Genomic DNA, 17,793 nt, shown 5'->3' with positions numbered 1-17,793 from the left:
TTTAAACATTTAGCAATAGAAGTAAGGGTAAAAGCTCTTCTCTGATTACTGTTATCTTCTACTCACTGAACATCTTGTCATCATATTACCTCTTCTTACTCATTTAATTACCAATTTTTAAAACTGATTTGTGCACTAGTTTATTATCTATTCTCCATTCTCCCAAGAGAGTAAGTTCCCCCAACTTCATGGAAGCAGAGAGGTAATCTGTCTTGTTTATGAGCCCTTATAAACAGTGCCTGCCAAACTGAAGAGATCCTAAACTCTTGGGTACTGTTAGCAAGAGCAAGAGCAGATCATTTTTCATTAATAGAAAATATATCAGTCATTTGCAAATGAAGTACTGCTTTATTTCATGTAAAGAAATTCTTTCTTCTCCTCCCTACAACTGATAAGCTTTTTACATCATGCCACCATGGATGCCACCCAGTTGAACTGGCCATCCTTATTCTTACAAGTTGACCTAATGTGAAGCCAGACCAGCAGGTATTAGCTTTATAAAAAGATGCATTTTATATATAAGTCTGCTGAATTATGAATATTTTACCTGCTCAGCCAAATTTATTATAAACTGGCAAATGCCAGTGATATACATGTTTCTTTATATTTGTATATATTAAAAATTTATAGAAAAAATTCATTTCCATCTTGCTATCGTTTTCCAATCTCAGAGTTTTAGGTCTGCATCTCTGTTCCCTCTTTATATTCTATTCCCAGGTCTCCCAACTTAGTGGGTTTCATAAGGCATATTTATATTCACAATTATCTTTATCTACAAAGACTATAAACAGAATGAATTCTGTTCAAATAATAGGAAAAATGGTAATCCAGAGAGCAGATGCAAAACAGGAAGAAAAAAATATGATAAAGAATCAGAATTTGGTACAATAAGAGAAAAGAACATAAAGAAAGAGAAATTAGAGGTTTCTCTTGAAAGGCAGATGGAGACTGTGAAAAAGAAGAGGCACAAAAGTTATACACACAATGGGTTGAACAGCATGTATTATTTACTCCAAAGATGGTTTTAATTTTATGATGTGGAACGGTTTATTATCAGGATGGACATTCAAATCTTCCCCAAAACTGATCTCACTGCTTTGAGAAGACATGAATCTAGCCTAGCCTAACTTGACTAATATAACATGATGTGAACTTGGCCTATGTGGACTAACTAGCATGATGAAGAGAAATAATCCTATTTTTTATCTTTTCAAAAAATCACCACTTAAAGTCCAACAATACTTTTGAGATATCTCAACTTTTATGCACACTCTTAAAGCATCTGGAAATGATTCTACTTACTCTCCATCCACTTCCGGTCTTTTACATACACAATGAAACTTGCCGCCAAAATCTATATAAAGATCGTTCTCCACGATATGAAAGATTCGCCCAATGACTATTTTATCCTTTGCAGGTCCCATCTGTGTAAGAGGAGAATGTCTCAGCATAGATGCGAAGGATTCCACATTTTTCGGAGAGCCCTAAATATGAAAAGAGACATTGATACGCATGTAATTCAATGCAAAGGTATAATATGGTAAGCACAGTGACAGCTTCTGTGCCCATGCAGCCACCACCTCTTGGCTTCTCTGGTGACTTGGACGGTAAAGAATCTGCCTGCATTGCAGGAGACCAGGGTTCGATCACTGGGTTGGGAAGATCCCCTGGAGAAGGGAATGCCAACCCACTCCAGTATTCTGGGAAATCTCATGGACAGAGGAGCCTGGAGCGGTCACAAAGATTCAGACACGACTGAGCAACTCACACACATACATATAGAGTAATAGCTTACAGGGGAAGTTTTTAAAAGTCAATTTGCTGTATATTTGTTTTGCAGCAATAATAAAAACACTGAAATAAAATCTTGCTTTAAAAAGTCAGGTACACTCTTCAGCTTCCTCCTCATTCTTTTCCTCCTTGAAGAGCCAGAGAAAAGCAGGCATCTGTGCTTGGGTGGAGATGTGGTGGCCCCGGGTGCAATCTGGAAGGTGAGCAGGTAAGAACCGTCCTTAGACAAAGCCTCAGGCCTGGGGTGAGGAGTGGGTGAGGAGGGGAGTATGCACGAAGGGTATCCAAGAAGGTAACTGGCTTCATTGCTATACTTAGTCACTCAGTCGAGTCTGACTCTTTGTGACCCCACGAACTGTAGCCCTCCAGACTCCTCTGTCCACGGAATTCTCCAGGCAAGAATACTGGAGTGGGTTGCCATGCTCTCCGCCAGGCAATCTTCCCAACCCAGGGATCGAACCCAGGTCTCCCTCACTGCAGGTGTTCTTTACTGTCTGAGCCAGCAGGGAAGTCCTCATTCCTATGTGACTATCTGCAAAAAAAAAAAAAAGCCTTTGAATACAGGTTAATGAAAGTGACTATAGTTTTAATACAAATTTAAATAGACATTAAGATAAAAATGATTATGGGTCATATAATTAGTAGTCTGAATTAGCAGTTCTTGTTACATAATATTTTTTAATGACCTGACTTTAATTTTAACATTATATTTTAATGCTGTAATTTTCTTTTCCTAAAATAAAATTTTAAAGGAAAGGCAGCTTTAACTGTTTTGTGTTACTCATTTCTAGAAGTTGTTTTACATACTGAATTTATTTGAAGTAGGGTTGCATATATAATACAGGGCGATTATTTCTTTTTTTTTTTTTTAACTTACAAAAATTTTTTTCCAAACACATGCTTTTTCAGAAATCCATGAGTACAGATTTATGTGCCTTCTACTCATCTTTGGCTGAGAAGGCAATGGCAACCCACTCCAGTACTCTTGCCTGGAAAATCCCATGGACGGAGGAGCCTGGTGGGCTGCCATCTATGGGGTCATACAGAGTCAGACACAACTGAAGCAACTTGGCAGCAGCACTCATCTTTGGGCTTCCCTGGGGCTCATTAGTAGAGAATTCGCCTGCCACTGCAGGAGACACAGGTTCAATCCCTGGGTAGGGAAGATCCCCTGGAAAAGGAAATGGCAACCCACTTCTTTCTTTTTCTTCATCTATTTTTTGGGGGTGGAGGTATTACTTAAATTTTTTTAATATATAAAGCATATGTGCATTGATGAGTGGTCATTCAGCCATGCCCAGTTCTTTGTGACCCAAAAGACTGTAGCCCACCAGGCTCCTCTGTCCATAGAATTTTCCAGGCAAGACTACTGCAGTGAGTTGCCATTTTCTTCTCTAGGGGATCTTCTAGACCTAAGGATCGAACGCTCATCTCCTGTGTCTCTTGCAATGGCAGGGGGATTCTTTACCACTGAGCCACCTGGGAAGCCTATAAAGAATATGCATAAATTAATATGTATAAAACTATCATGCATATGAAGATATTTAACATACAGCTTGGAATCAGAGGAAGCACGAGATAGCAGTGAGTGCAGGCACCTCCTTTCACACATGAATACCATATCTGCTACTCACCACCATGTGACAGGCTGAAAAGTGATTTTAAATACAAGTTGCTTCAAAAGATGGAAAGTACAAACATGACTAAAAAACTTAAAAGGAAGCAAACAGTACAGCAGAATAATAAATATTCAGGAAATCGGGTTCTATGAGTAACTCAGCCACTAAATAGCTAAACATCTTGACTGTCACTTAACCTCTCTGGATCTGTCTTCTCACTTGTTAATGAAAAGGTTGGCTACCTCTCAAGTTTAGGAGTAGGAATTCTTAAATATTCTACAATATAAAATGGTTTTATAAAGTAATAAACTGTTGAAAGGGGAAGACAAATCCTACCCAGCTCCCTCTTTTAACACAAACAGTAACAAAAATAATGAAATGGTATTTGTACCTTACTTCATATTAGTTAACAAGAAAAACATTTTTACATGTGTCTTCTCTGACAGGTAAATTAAAAATTATGTCCTTCTATTAACTGCACTACAACAACTTTAGTTTCTTCAACCCTAACCAATAAATGCTATGCTTATAACAAAGTTCTTTTAGTAAAATTAATGGAGTAGTGGTTCAAGATGGCACAGTGGAACCTTAACATTTTTCTCTCCCTCCCTCTGAAATTCCATTCAGAGATGGTAAAGAAAGAAAGTGAAAGTCGCTCAGCTGTGTCTGACTCTTTGTGACCCCAAGGCTTCTCCAGGCCAGAATACTGGACTGGGCAGCCGTTCTCTTCTCCAGGGGATCTTTCCAACCTAGGGATGAAACCTGGGTCTCCTGCATTGCAGGCACATTCTTTACCTGCTGAGCCCTCAGGGAAGCCCAAGAATAATGGAGTGGGTAGCCTATCCCTTCTCTAGAGGATCTTCTCAACCCAGGAATTGAACCAGGGTCTCCTGCATTGCAGGCAGATTCTTTACCAGCTGAGCTCCTAGGGAAGCCCAATGATGGTAAAAGAATGAACAAAAAAATTACAAACTGCCAATATTAAAGAGAACAGAATGGAGACAAAAAGTATGCAAGAAATTTAAACAACTTTCTAGTGGACCAAAAGCATGCAGAAGGGTGATAACTAGTGAAGGAGAGTGAAGGAAACTGCAGCTAAAAATACACAGAAGGAAGAACCTATGAAAACAAGCCAATCTATTCTGAAGAATCCCATAAAGGCACAGGACTCCATCATGCCAGGAATTATAGAAAGCTGGAATGAGAAGCGAGGCTGAAAACAAGTGGAATAATTAAAAGAATATAGTCAGGGAAGGCAATTTTCTGTCCAGCACAGAACATTTGACAGAAAGGCCACATGCACCACACCTAGAAATAAGGTGTTTATTGCCCTGGCAAAATAAATACATTTTTTCTCTTCTCTAAAAAAAATAATTAAATAAATAAATGCTCTAGAGAAATAAGTCTGGAGAGCTGATTATGCAGCAACAGGTAACTCAGTCCATCAGGAAAGAAAAGAATCAAAATGACAGCTGTCTGGCAAGGCATGAGCAGTTGGTAAGGCCTGGAGTAGGAGCACAGGCTCCTCAAGGCTCTGAGGTTGGACTGTGTGGCTCAAGTCCTGACGGTCCGCTCACCTGCTCTGCGGTTGGGGCAATATACTTAGACTCTCTGTGCTACTGTTTACTCACATATAAAAGGGGGTTAATAATTATGCCTATTTCACAGGGCTGTTATGAGGATTAAATAAATAGCCACATGTAAAGCTCTCAAAATATGCCTCTGGTAGGACCATCACCCCCTAAAATGTAGCTTAAAAAAAAGCTAATCAATTCATTATAGACCCAGTCATCACTGGGGCTTCCTGGGTGGTTCAGATGTTAAAAGAATCTGCCTGCAATGCAGGAGACCCAGGTTCGATCCCTGGGTTGGAAAGATCCCCTGGAGGAGGGCATGGCAACCCACTCCAGTATTCTTGCCTAGAGAACCCCACGGACAGAGGAACCTGACAGGCTACAGTTTAAAGGGTTGCAAAGAGTCGGACACAACTGAAGCAACTTAGCACTCATGCACAGGCAGAGATTCAGATACAATATATTAGCTTAAGTGGCTGGAAGAGGCTTTTAATAGCTTGCTTGGGGGACTGAATGAAACCTGGACCCAATGACAGACTATACTAGATGAAGTTGAAATACCAGAACTTCCTTAGTATACCATTGAGAAAGGTGTTCAAAGGCTAGAAGAGAATATAACGTTAGGATGGATTTATTATTTATGATCTGTTCACCACCTCTTATTATGGCCCCAGGAGGATCTATAAGATACATACTTTACCAAGACTAAGAGAAACACCTTTGAGAAGGGAGTCCCAGCATTTCTGAGAGCCATGTGGTAGCTGTTCTCCATAGGCCAGGACTAACAGTGAGAACCGCTGCCAACAAGAGCTCCCTGAACTCAATGGGAAAATGAGATTCTTTAGTGGCAGGAGTCAGGTCAGCACTTCTTAGCCAACAACATGATGGGCATGGTTATCATAATGCTGCAGAGCCTAACAACCTGTAGAGTTTTCTGGTACTGGCTGGTTGGTTATGGTGTCCTTAGAAATAAAACAGATGGGAAAACTCTAATTCTAGAGAACAAAAGTCTGATTTGAATCACCACATATGAAACTCACGGCCCCTCAACCAATTCCCTTGAACCAATTCCCTTGAACCAATTCCCAGACATCAAGCTTTTCAAATAAAAAGGAGGTTGTGTCCCCTTGCGGAAGGATGCTATTACCAAACCCGAAATCTGGACCACCAATCTTCCTTCCAGCTTTCCCAAAGGGGTCTGTGGCTATTTACCAGAACTGAGGGAGGAGAAATTAGCAGACTTATCAGAGATAATCTGAACTGACACTAACTCTTCCAGAACAAATTCAGTGCCAGTCAGAACAAGGGCTTATGGAGATTGCATGATAAATGGAGTTTTAGCTCAGATCTATCTCATGAACCTGCTCTATGGTTATTCTCCCTAGAATGCACAACTGGAACATGTATAGTCAGCCACTGGCAGGATCTCCACACCGGTTCCTTGATCTGTGGAGTGAAGGCTATTAGAGTAGGAATGGCCAAGTGAGAACTTCCGCTACCTACCAAAGAAGTAAGTCAAAGGCAAAATACCACCTTCCTAGGGCACTGCAGCAGTCAGCACCTCTGTCAAGGACCTGGAAGATGCAGGGTAGTGACTCCTACCACATCCGCATTCAACTTGCCTACGAGGCCCTGAAGAAAACAGACAGGTCTTCCAGAAGGACAATTTATTGTCATAAACTTAATCAAGGGGTAACTCCAATTGCAGCTGTTGTTCCAGATGTGATTTCATGGCTGGAGTAAATTAAAATATCCCTCAGCACCTGGCATGCAATAATTATCTAACAAATGCTTTCTTTTTCTAGACCTGTTAGTAAAGATGATATACCTCGGGGTTACATTAACTCTCTAGCTCTATGCCACAGTCTAGCTTACATAGACTCTGAAGGCCACTCCATTCCACAGGACAGTATGCTACTCCATTACACACACTGACTTGACCTGGAAGCAGAAAACTGCAACTACTCTCGACACATGGTAAGACACCTCTATGCCAGAGGGTGGGAAATGAATCTCACAAAAATGCTGGGCCTTGGTTGAAATTCCCAGGGGGCCACAGGTCTGGGCTATGTCGAGATATCCTTTCCTACCACAAAGAAGCTCAGTGCTTAATGGGTCTCTTTGATTTTTGGAGGCAACAAATACTTCATATGGACATGTTTCTTCAATTCTTTTAACAAATAACCCAAAAAGCTGCCAGTGTTGAGTGGGGCCCAGAACAAGCTAAGACTCTGCAAGAGGTGCAAGTCATCAGGCAAGCTCTTCTACTACTTGAGTTTTATAACCTGGCAGACGTGATGCTTGCAGTACAGAGATGGACAACGAGTATTCTGAGAGGTCTCTATGAGTAGCGTATGCAGAACTACCGTAGCCCTGAACGACAGCAGTAGAGGGCTCTGAGCAGGGCACTTGAAGGATTATCTTTCTGCAAAGACAGATGGCCTAAAGTGAGGACCAAAAATGATTTGTGTCAAGTGACTAATGATTGTGCTGGATGGTCAGAGATTTAGCAGAAACAGGATTGGGAAATATGTGACAAGAAGGTCTGGGAAGAGGGATGGTATGGGGAGGGAGGAGGGAGGAGGGTTCAGGATGGGGAACACATGTATACCTGTGGCGGATTCATTTTGATATTTGGCAAAACTAATACAATTTGTAAAGTTTAAAAATAAAAAAAATAAAAAAAAAGAAAACATTGTAAAGTTAAAAAAAAAAAAAAAGAGAGAGAGATAGGAAGACAGATCTCTCTCAAACAGGCACAGAGTGAAAAAATAAATGAGTCACACGTGAATAATTTCTTCAGCAGAGAAGAATCTTAATAATCAAGGGACAAGACAGCTAGTCATGTGGAGTCAGTCAACCTCTCTCCCTGATACTCTTGCCCACCTCCCCAGTGGGTTCAAGAACAAAGTTTCCATGACAGCAGGGATGTGCTTCTGTCTTGGGGGTAGGAAGAGTATCTCAACATGGCCCAGACCACTGGCCAACTAGAAATTTTACCAGCTGCTAGGCCCCTGAATTTCTGTGGTATGGAACTTGTGCATAGATTCGGGAATACTGACTTCCATTCACCCTGTGAGTAGTGATCTGGCTATAGTCACTGCTAAATGACCAATCTACCATGGCAGAAACCAATACTAAGCTTCCAAGACAGTATGATTCCCTGGGAGCATCGGCCAGCCACCTGGTAGCAAATTGGCGACATAGGACTATTTGAAATGGAAAGGGCAGTGATATATTTATCACTGGAATGGACATTTATTCTGAATATGGATTTGCCTTCCCTGCCCACAAAGCTTCTACCAAAACCACCATTCATGAACTTACAGATTCTCATGTTCATTGTCATGGTATTCCAAATAGCATTATTTCTAACTAAAAAAATCATTAATTATGTGGGATAATGGGGTCACGCTTATGGACTTCACTGGGCTGACTAGTGCTGGACCTGGCAGACTACTGAAATGCAACTTCTCTTTAAATTAAATTTTCTATTTTGAGACCATTGTAAATTCACATGCAATTGCAAGAAATAATACATGGAGAGCTCCTACAATGTTTATCAGTTCTCCCAATGGTAATATCTTGTAAATCACAGTATATTACAACCAGGAAAGTGACATTGATGTAATCCATCAGTAGTATTCAGATTTCACCAGTTTCAGGTGTAATCATTTGTGTGTATATTTAGTTCTATATACTTTTATCATATGTGAAGGTTCACATATACACCACCAGAGTCAAGTCACAGGACGTTCCATCACCACGACGATCCCTTGTGCTGTCCTTCCACTCCTTATCTCCCTTCTGCCCTATCCTAACTCTTAGCAACCATATATCTGTTCCCCATCTCAGTAATTACACTATTTCAATAATGTCATATAAACAGAATCACAAAGTATGTAACTCCTTGGGATTGGCTTTTTTCACAAAGCATAACTCACTTGAGAGCAATTCAAGTTGCTGTATGTATCAATCACTGGTTCCTCTTTACTGCTGAGTCATATTCCACAAGATAGATATACCACGTTATGTTTAACCATTGACCAGTTGAAGGACATCTGGGCTGTTTTCAGTTTTTGGCTATAATAAATAAATAAATCTCCTATGGCCACTTCTGTGTAAGTTTTTATATGAACATAAGTTTTCATTTCTCTGGGATACACATCCTCTGCTCCAGTGTGCATTTATCTCCTTTGGGAGGATGTGACCATCTCAACCTGAGTAGCTGGTCAGAGGCCAGAGGACTTGAGTCGCTGACTTCTGGACTGGGCGTCTATCACTCCACGTTTGCCAGCTGACAATAGCAGAGTGCCCCAAGGTTTACAAAGAGAGGGAGAAGACAAATGGGATAATCACCATTTAATTTTATTCCTAAATCCCTACAAACCAGGCTCCACTCAAATGCTATTGCTTTCTTTACTTCCTGTTATTTAATGCCAACAGATAAAAACAAACTTAAGCATCATAATCACATTAGAAAAATTAATCACAAGAAAAATCTTAATAAAACCTTTAAAAGTAAAAACAAAATAAAGGAAAATCCAAACATATTAGAAGAAAGTGAGATGTCTAAGTAAAAATAAGAGTTAGGAAAGAGACATAATAAGTGAAAGCTAATGCTGACTTGGGAAATCATAGGAGTCTGATTGTATATGATCAGAGCATATTACCACCCAAGAAACAGAATACATACAGAATATATTCATCTTTTCTTTTAGGCAATGGCACCCCACTCCAGCACTCTTGCCTGGAAAATCCCATGGACGGAGGAGCCTAATGGGCCGAAGTCCATGGGGTCGCTAAGAGTCAGACACGACTGAGCTACTTCACTTTCACTTTTCACTTTCATGCATTGGAGAAGGAAATGGCAACCCACTCCAGTGTTCTTGCCTGGAGAATCCCAGGGACGGGGGAGCCTGGTGGGCTGCCGTCTATGGGGTCGCACAGAGTTGGACACGACTGAAGCGACTTAGCAGCAGCAGCAGCAGCAGTACTATTTATATCAATATGTATATTACAGCTGTTGATAAAAACCTACTTTCCTTAGAGATTTATATCTACCTCAATACACTCTTTCATTGTTATTATATTAACTGGTCATTTCCTCTAAACCTGCTTTGAAAATGTTTTACTCTACTATGAAACTAAATATTTCAGAAGGCTTGTATTACTAACTTGGAGATAATTCTCCTAGAATTCTATAATGTAAAAATCAGGGAATACTATGGTTAAAACCAGAAATGTTTTGCTTCATTTCTTTATATATTAGTTTTTAAAACATTGGTGTAATTTTTTAAGTTGTCAATATAAAACTAGTGAGAAAACAAAGGGGTAAATAAAGCTGTATGAGTATTGCCAGTATATGAATTTAGAAGACTTATATTAAAAATAAGACAACTGAAACCAATCCTTCAAATAAGCTATTTTGGGATTTTTCAGTATTCTGAAAAGACAAAATATCTGATTTAAATATTCGGTTGGAATATTCCATCATTTTGAAATAAAAAATACCAATAAGAAATATTCATGAAAATTTTAAAAATTTTTACATAAAATCTATCTAATATATTGCTAAAATGAAACTATAAAGTGTATTATAACATCAGTATTCTACATAAATCAGCTAAAATAGTTACTCATCATCCTAAAACAATAAAATGTTCTGTGCGGCCTTAAAAATTCTTGCAACCCATTTTCTCAACGTGCTGTAAAGTAACATGCCACCCTCTACTGTTAAGAAACAGTAACGTTCATAAAGCAGAAAACCAGTTTTTTGCTCAACTGTTGCCACCTGGTGGCTATAACATGGGTTTTTCACTACTCCACAGCTCCCAATCGGCTTAACAGGGTCTACAAATCTCTGTTCCCTAGAGGAAATGGCAACCCGCCCCCGCCCCCCGCCCCCTCCCCTCCAGTATCCTTGCCTGGAGAATCTCATGGACACAGGAGCCTGGCAGGCTACAGTGCATGGGGTTGCAAGAGTCGGACACGACTTGGCGACTAAACTACTACTATTACTAAGTGCCATAAGAGGGTTAAAGGTTTTAAAATATTTTTAAAAGGAAAAAGGCAATTGACTTTAAAAATGTAACATTTAGCAAATATTTACCAGGTCCTCTATACTAAGCGTGTGTTACGTTGGTTACAAAAATGAAAAGGACTTGGTCCCCATCCTACCAAAAATAAAACACTTTACAGAGACACATGAATATCTTAAAATAATGAACCAAGGAAAAGAGAAATGAATAAGTGAGCATGGACGAATAAATGGACTTTCAGGTCACTGAAACTTGAGATCACTTGAGATCGCTGAAATAGGCAATTCACATGAATTGTCCTTGATTAAATTCCCGCCTGCAGGGGAAAGTTCCTTTTAAGGATAACTTACTTGGTTCTTACTGAATATTTCATATTTCTGAGGTGCACATATAGATACATGTGTCTACATTTTAAAGATAAGAATTTAACCATTGGGTACAAGGTTAACTTTCATTCATTCATATATATATGTGTGTGTATATGTTCACTTTCATATATATATATATGTGTGTGTGTGTGTATGTGTATGTATGTATGTGTGTGTGTGTGTGTGTGTGTGTGTGTGTATATGCTTTCCTGATGGCTCAGCAAGTAAAGAATCCGGCTGCAATACAGGAGACACAAAAGATGCAGGCTCAATTCCTGGGTTGGGAAGATTCCTGGGGGACGGCATGGTAACCCATTCCAGTATTCTTGCCTGGAGAATCCATGGACAAAGGAGCCTGGAGGGCTACAGTTCAATGGGTCGCAAAGAGTCAGACATGACTAAGTGCGCACACACACACACATTTTAATCAAAGCCCCTGGACTTTCAATATAAGTCTCACCTGGTTGGAGAGATGATAAAGGCCTAAAACAAGAGATAATTTTTACTACAGAATTTGTAGGCAGGGAAGCTAATTTTAGGGGGAAGAACAAAGGTAAAGATATCATGCTTTGTTTAGGGAACAGCTGGCTAAAATGTCTGGCTCCAAAAGCTATCTTTAAAGCAGAAACCATGTTACAAATTAAATCTTATATAGAACCCAATATATATAAAAATAAGCATAGTATTTTGGTGGTATAAGTACATTTTATCAGTTCAAATTCATAGAATTTACTTAATATTAAGTAAAAAACTGTGAACATGCAATTATTGATAAAAATTACAAACTAGTATCAGAAGTGAGGGATAACAATTTCTGTATTTTGACTGCCCAATACCAAGAAAATCTACTAATAATACCCCACATGTATAAGTGGGTGAGGAAACAGGCACTGTCACACACTGTAAGTGGGAGTGTGGTGCAGTGTGTATCTATCAAAACTCAAACTGCGTGTGTATACTTTTAGTCAGTATATATCCCATATATATGGATAAGGGTGTGCTCAGTTGTGTCTGACTCTTTGCAACCCCATGGACTGTAGCCCACCAGGTTCCTCTGTTCATGGAATTTTCTAGGCAAGAATACTGAAGCAAGTTGCCATTTTCTACTCTAGGGGATCTTACTGACCCAGGGATTGAACTGGCGTCTCCAGCATCTTCTGCATTGGCAGGTGGATTCCTTACCACTGAGCCACCTGGTGGCTAAGTCATGTCCAGTTCTTTGCAATTCCAAGGACTGTAGCCATATCAGACTCTGACAATGGGATTTCCCAGGCAGGACTAAAGGAGTGGGTTGCCATTTCCTTCTCCAGGGGTTCTTTCCCATCCAGGAATTAAACCCCCATCTCCTGTATTGGCAGGCAGAATGATAGAAGAATCATAATTCAAAGCAAGATCGTCTGAATCAAGAAGTTTCATTCTTAAACATTAAGGATGTAGTTAAAAAACCTGCATGTTTTTAAGTATATCTGTATATATAATTAACTTATATTCATATATGCATACATAAAATCTCTAGTAGTATGCATTTATAAAAATACACATTCCAGCTTTGAGAAAATGAGGGAAAGGAGGCTTTTATATGCACTTAGTAACCTTCAATGCTATTTATTTTCTCCCTTCACAACATCACTTTTATACTTTACAATTTTTTTTCAAAAATCCTGATCACACAATCAGATCAGATCAGATCAGATCAGTTGCTCAATTATGTCCGACTCTTTGCAACCCCATGAATCGCAGCACGCCAGGCCTCCCTGTCCATCACCAACTCCCCGAGTTCACTCAGACTCACGTCCATCGAGTAAGTGATGCCATCCAGCCATCTCATGCTCTGTCGTCCCCTTCTCCTCCTGCCCCCAATCCCTCCCAGCATCAGAGTCTTTTCCAATGAGTCAACTCTTCACATGAGGTGGCCAAAGTACTGGAGTTTCAGCTTTAGCATCATTCCTTCCAAAGAAATCCCAGGGCTGATCGCCTTCAGAATGGACTAGTTGGATTTCCTTGCAGTCCAAGGGACTCTCAAGAGTCTTCTCCAACACAACAGTTCAAAAGCATCAGTTCTTCGGCGCTCAGCCTTCTTCACAGTCCAACTCTCACATCCATACATGACCACAGGAAAAACCATAGCCTTGACTAGACGAACCTTTGTTGGCAAAGTAATGTCTCTGCTTTTGAATATGCTATCTAGGTTGGTCATAACTTTCCTTCCAAGGAGTAAGCGTCTTTTAATTTCATGGCTGCAGTCACCATCTGTAGTGATTTTGGAACCCAGAAAAATAAAGTCTGACACTGTTTCCACTGTTTCCCCATCTATTTCCCATGAAGTGATGGGACCGGATGCCATGATCTTCGTTTTCTGAATGTTGAGCTTTAAGCCAACTTTTTCACTCTCCACTTTCACTTTCATCAAGAGGCTTTTGAGTTCCTCTTCACTTTCTGCCATAAGGGTGGTGTCATCTGCATATCTGAGGTTATTGATATTTCTCCTGGCAATCTTGATTCCAGCTGTGTTTCTTCCAGTCCAGTGTTTCTCATGATGTACTCTGCATAGAAGTTAAATAAACAGGGTGACAATATACAGCCTTGACGAACTCCTTTTCCTATTTGGAACCAGTCTGTGGTTCCATGTCCAGTTCTAACTGTTGCTTCCTGACCTGCATACAGGTTTCTCAAGAGGCAGATCAGGTGGTCTGGTATTCCCATCTCTTGAAGAATTTTCCACAGTTTATTGTGATCCACACAGTCAAAGGCTTTGGCATAGTCAATAAAGCAGAAATAGATGTTTTTCTGGAACTCTCTTGCTTTTTCCATGATCCAGCAGATGTTGGCAATTTGATCTCTGGTTCCTCTGCCTTTTCTAAAACCAGCTTGAACATCAGGAAGTTCACGGTTCACATATTGCTGAAGCCTGGCTTGGAGAATTTTGAGCATTACTTTACTAGTGTGTGAGATGACTGCAATTGTGCAGTAGTTTGAGCATTCTTTGGCATTGCCTTTCTTTGGGATTGGAATGAAAACGGACCTTTTCCAGTCCTGTGGCCACTGCTGAGTTTTCCAAATTTGCTGGAATATTGAGTGCAGCACTTTCACAGCATCATCTTTCAGGATTTGAAATAGCTCCCCTGGAATTCCATCACCTCCACTAGCTTTGTTCGTAGTGATGCTTTCTAAGGCCCACTTGACTTCACATTCCAGGATGTCTGGCTCTAAGTCAGTGATCACACCATCGTGATTATCTGGGTCGTGAAGATCTTTTTTGTACAGTTCTTCTGTGGATTATTGCCATCTCTTCTTAATGTCTTCTGCTTCTGTTAGGTCCATACCATTTCTGTCCTTTATCGAGCTCATCTTTGCATGAAATGTTCCTTTGGTATCTCTGATTTTCTTGAAGAGATCCCTAGTCTTTCCCATTCTGTTGTTTTCCTCTATTTCTTTGCATTGATTGCTGAAGAAAGCTTTCTTATCTCTTCTTGCTATTCTTTGGAACTCTGCATTCAGATGTTTATATCTTTCCTTTTCTCCTTTGCTTTTCGCTTCTCTTCTTTTCACAGCTATTTGTAAGGCCTCCCCAGACAGCCATTTTGCTTTTTTGCATTTCTTTTCCATGGGGATGGTCTGGATCCCTGTCTCCTGTACAATGTCATGAACCTCATTCCGTAGCTCATCAGGCACTCTATCTATTAGATCTAGGCCCTTAAATCTATTTCTCACTTCCACTGTATTATCATAAGGGATTTGATTTAGGTCATACCTGAATGGCCTAGTGGTTTTCCCTACTTTCTTCAATTTAAGTCTGAATTTGGCAATAAGGAGTTCATGATCTGAGCCACAGTCAGCTCCTGGTCTTGTTTTTGCTGACTGTATAGAGCTTCTCCATCTTTGGCTGCAAAGAATATAATCAATCTGTTTTCGGTGTTGACCATCTGGTGATGTTCACATACAGAGTCTTCTCTTGTGTTGTTGGAAGAGGGTGTTTGTTATGACCAGTGCATTTTCTTGGCAAAACTCTATTAGTCTTTCCCCTGCTTCATTCCGTATTCCAAGGCCAAATTTGCCTGTTACACCAGGTGTTTCTTGACTTCCTACTTTTGCATTCCAGTCCCCTATAATGAAAAGGACATCTTTTTTGGGTGTTAGTTCTAAAAGGTCTTGTAGGTCTTCAGAGAACCAACCGTTCAACTTCACACAATAAAGACAAACTTTATTCATCTTGTAATGTCAGGATACTCTGCAATTAAATGGTTCCAGAAATTTCGAAGAGCGAAATGATTTTTCACAAAATCGAATCTTTACACCAATACCTATCAATTACTCATAGTCTTCATCATAAATATATCAGAAAAATACTGAATACCTCCAATAGCAGCAGTTGCTGCTGCTGCTAAGTCGCTTCAGTCCTGTCCGACACTAAAATAAAACTAACGTGGTATGTTCGGTTTTCTTATTACTCTGATGATTGTTCTTGCTCTGTTTTATTCTGGACTAGCACGTTTTATTAACATGCTCAAGCCTGTGCTATCCTCACTTGTTCAACTGTTTGTGAGCAGTCACACAGAAATCTCAATTCAAAGACTGCCCAGGCTGTCTTGAAGTTCAAATGTGCACTGTGCGTTCTATTCCTTCATTCACGCATCTGGCAAACACGGAGTGCCCACTAAGAGTCAAGCACTGTGCAGTTTTCTGTAACCCAGGACACTACCTGTCTGTGAACTGTTTGGGACTGGTTCCCAGGGGGCTAAGTACAGAAATTGGGAGTTTACTTTTATACAGTTTAATACTGCCAACTTCATGTCTGCTAGCTCTAAAAAATCTAATTTGTTTTTCTGCCTATTTCTTCCATTTCACCTATCTAATAATTTCATCGTATTTTACAGAATTATTGCCTGGGGCAGATGGATTTTTTTTTTTAAGGTCATTTACAGAAAAAGTGAAGTACTGATAGGTTAAATTACTTGCTTAACTTCATAATGACACTTATTCTGTCATTTACCTATCCACTGAATTAAATATTTCTGAAGAGCCTGGGACACCAGACACTAAGTTCCACGCTGCAGCTACTGTGCACAAGAGAAGCCGAGAGCCCAGCCTCTTCCAGCTGAGTCCCACTCGGAGTCCCAGGAGTCGCCCTAGACGCGCCGCCGGCAGCTCTCGCTGCTGGTTTCCCTTATAGCATTCAATTCAGAAGACGCGTGCAAAGGAGTGTGGACAATGCAGGCCCAACATGTAGATACCATACTGAAGTACAACAAACCGAGGAAGAACACGACCACACGCTGTTCCAAGCGACCAGCCCAAACTTTACTTCCTACGCTGGGCCCCGCCCCCGGCTCCGCCTCTCGGTCTCACCCAACTTCGCCGGGCCCAACAACGACGTCAAGCTCCGCCCTGCCCCCGGCTCCATCGTGACTCCGCCTCCCACCCCGCCTGCGGGCTCCGCCCCCAACTCCGGCCCCGCCCGCCAACGAGTGCCAGGCTTAGCTCTCGCGACTCACCCTCGTCCGGGCGAGCTCCGCCTTCCGCTGCAGCTCCGAGTGCCGCTCCAAAGCGCTTGCGAAGCCGCCTGGGCGCGGCCTAGGCTCCGTAGAATTAGAACTCTCGCTTCCGGAGCCACTCTCAGTACCTGCTCCTCGACAGGATCGAGAAAAGAGAAACACTCGCAGAAAATGACTCTCGGCAGTCACGGCACGGGTCCGACACAGCGCCGCCATGACGGATTCGCGACCTCTGACCTTTGGCTTCTCCGCAAGCGCGCAGGTCGCGGGGCGGAGCAACGAGGGGCCGCCTATTGCAGAGCCCTGTGGGCGGTGGGCGTGTCCTGGTCGGTGGTGGGGCCAAGTGTGGGTCGAGAGAGCTTCGGGTTGGTGGATAAAATCCTTGATGGCTAGCAGCCATCCCCTGCTAGCAGCGGCCCGCTAAGTTTTGCCTGGAAAGCGGTCTGACTCGTAGCAATTTCGCCCTCCCAAGTACCCCTTGGGCCTTGTGCTGCTCTAAATTCTGGTAATGTGACACTTGCTGCCCCCGCCTCCTGCGTCCTTCCCCAGAATGTCCGAAGGTTCTTACCCTCACCGCTCTTCAGGACTTCGCTCAACTGCGAGGTTCTCCTTGGCTATCTGATGTAGAATTGGAACTCCAAATACTATCGGACCCCCGCCACTTAACACTTATTAATATGCCATGTAGTTTACTTACAGTAATTGTGCTTAGCGTGTGCTCTGAATTTATGAACTCTATGAGGGCAGGAATTGTGCTGTTGAATCCCTGACAGCGAGCACATGGTAGGGCTTAAACATTTGGGTTCCAAGTGTGTCCTTCTTTGCCTATTCTGTGGTCAGCCCAGCCATGTTACAAAAATACTAATTTGAGACGTTTTGGGTCTCCTCTGGCTGCAATCCCTTCTCTT

General features: G+C 41.3%; 1 protein-coding gene across 3 annotated transcripts in view; it reads right to left on the bottom strand.

Moving 5' to 3' along the window:
* MRPS28 (mitochondrial ribosomal protein S28) overlaps nucleotides 1-17,112 on the bottom strand; it is a 102,226-nt gene extending 85,114 nt beyond the window's left edge. For 2 of the 3 annotated variants that reach the window (XR_015140224.1, XM_086335413.1), the window contains exons 1-2: nucleotides 16,886-17,112; nucleotides 1,303-1,484 (exon numbers count right to left, since the gene is read on the bottom strand). Coding sequence is in view for 2 of the 3 variants with exons in the window: in XM_086335413.1 (XP_086191539.1) it covers nucleotides 1,303-1,484; nucleotides 16,886-17,101 (398 nt within the window). In the remaining variant the exon portion in view is untranslated. The remainder of the gene's footprint in view (nucleotides 1-1,302; nucleotides 1,485-16,885) is intronic. The other variant, XM_086335414.1, reaches the window with a different exon arrangement.
* Between the last annotated feature and the right edge of the window lie 681 nt (nucleotides 17,113-17,793).

This window comes from Bos grunniens, chromosome 14, assembly GCF_055505025.1.
Source record: "Bos grunniens cultivar Pamir isolate PY7600 chromosome 14, Bosgru_T2T1.0, whole genome shotgun sequence".
Classification (NCBI taxonomy): domain Eukaryota; kingdom Metazoa; phylum Chordata; class Mammalia; order Artiodactyla; family Bovidae; genus Bos; species Bos grunniens.
Note: the sequence above shows the minus strand (reverse complement) of the source record. Positions and strands in the feature narration are given on the sequence as shown.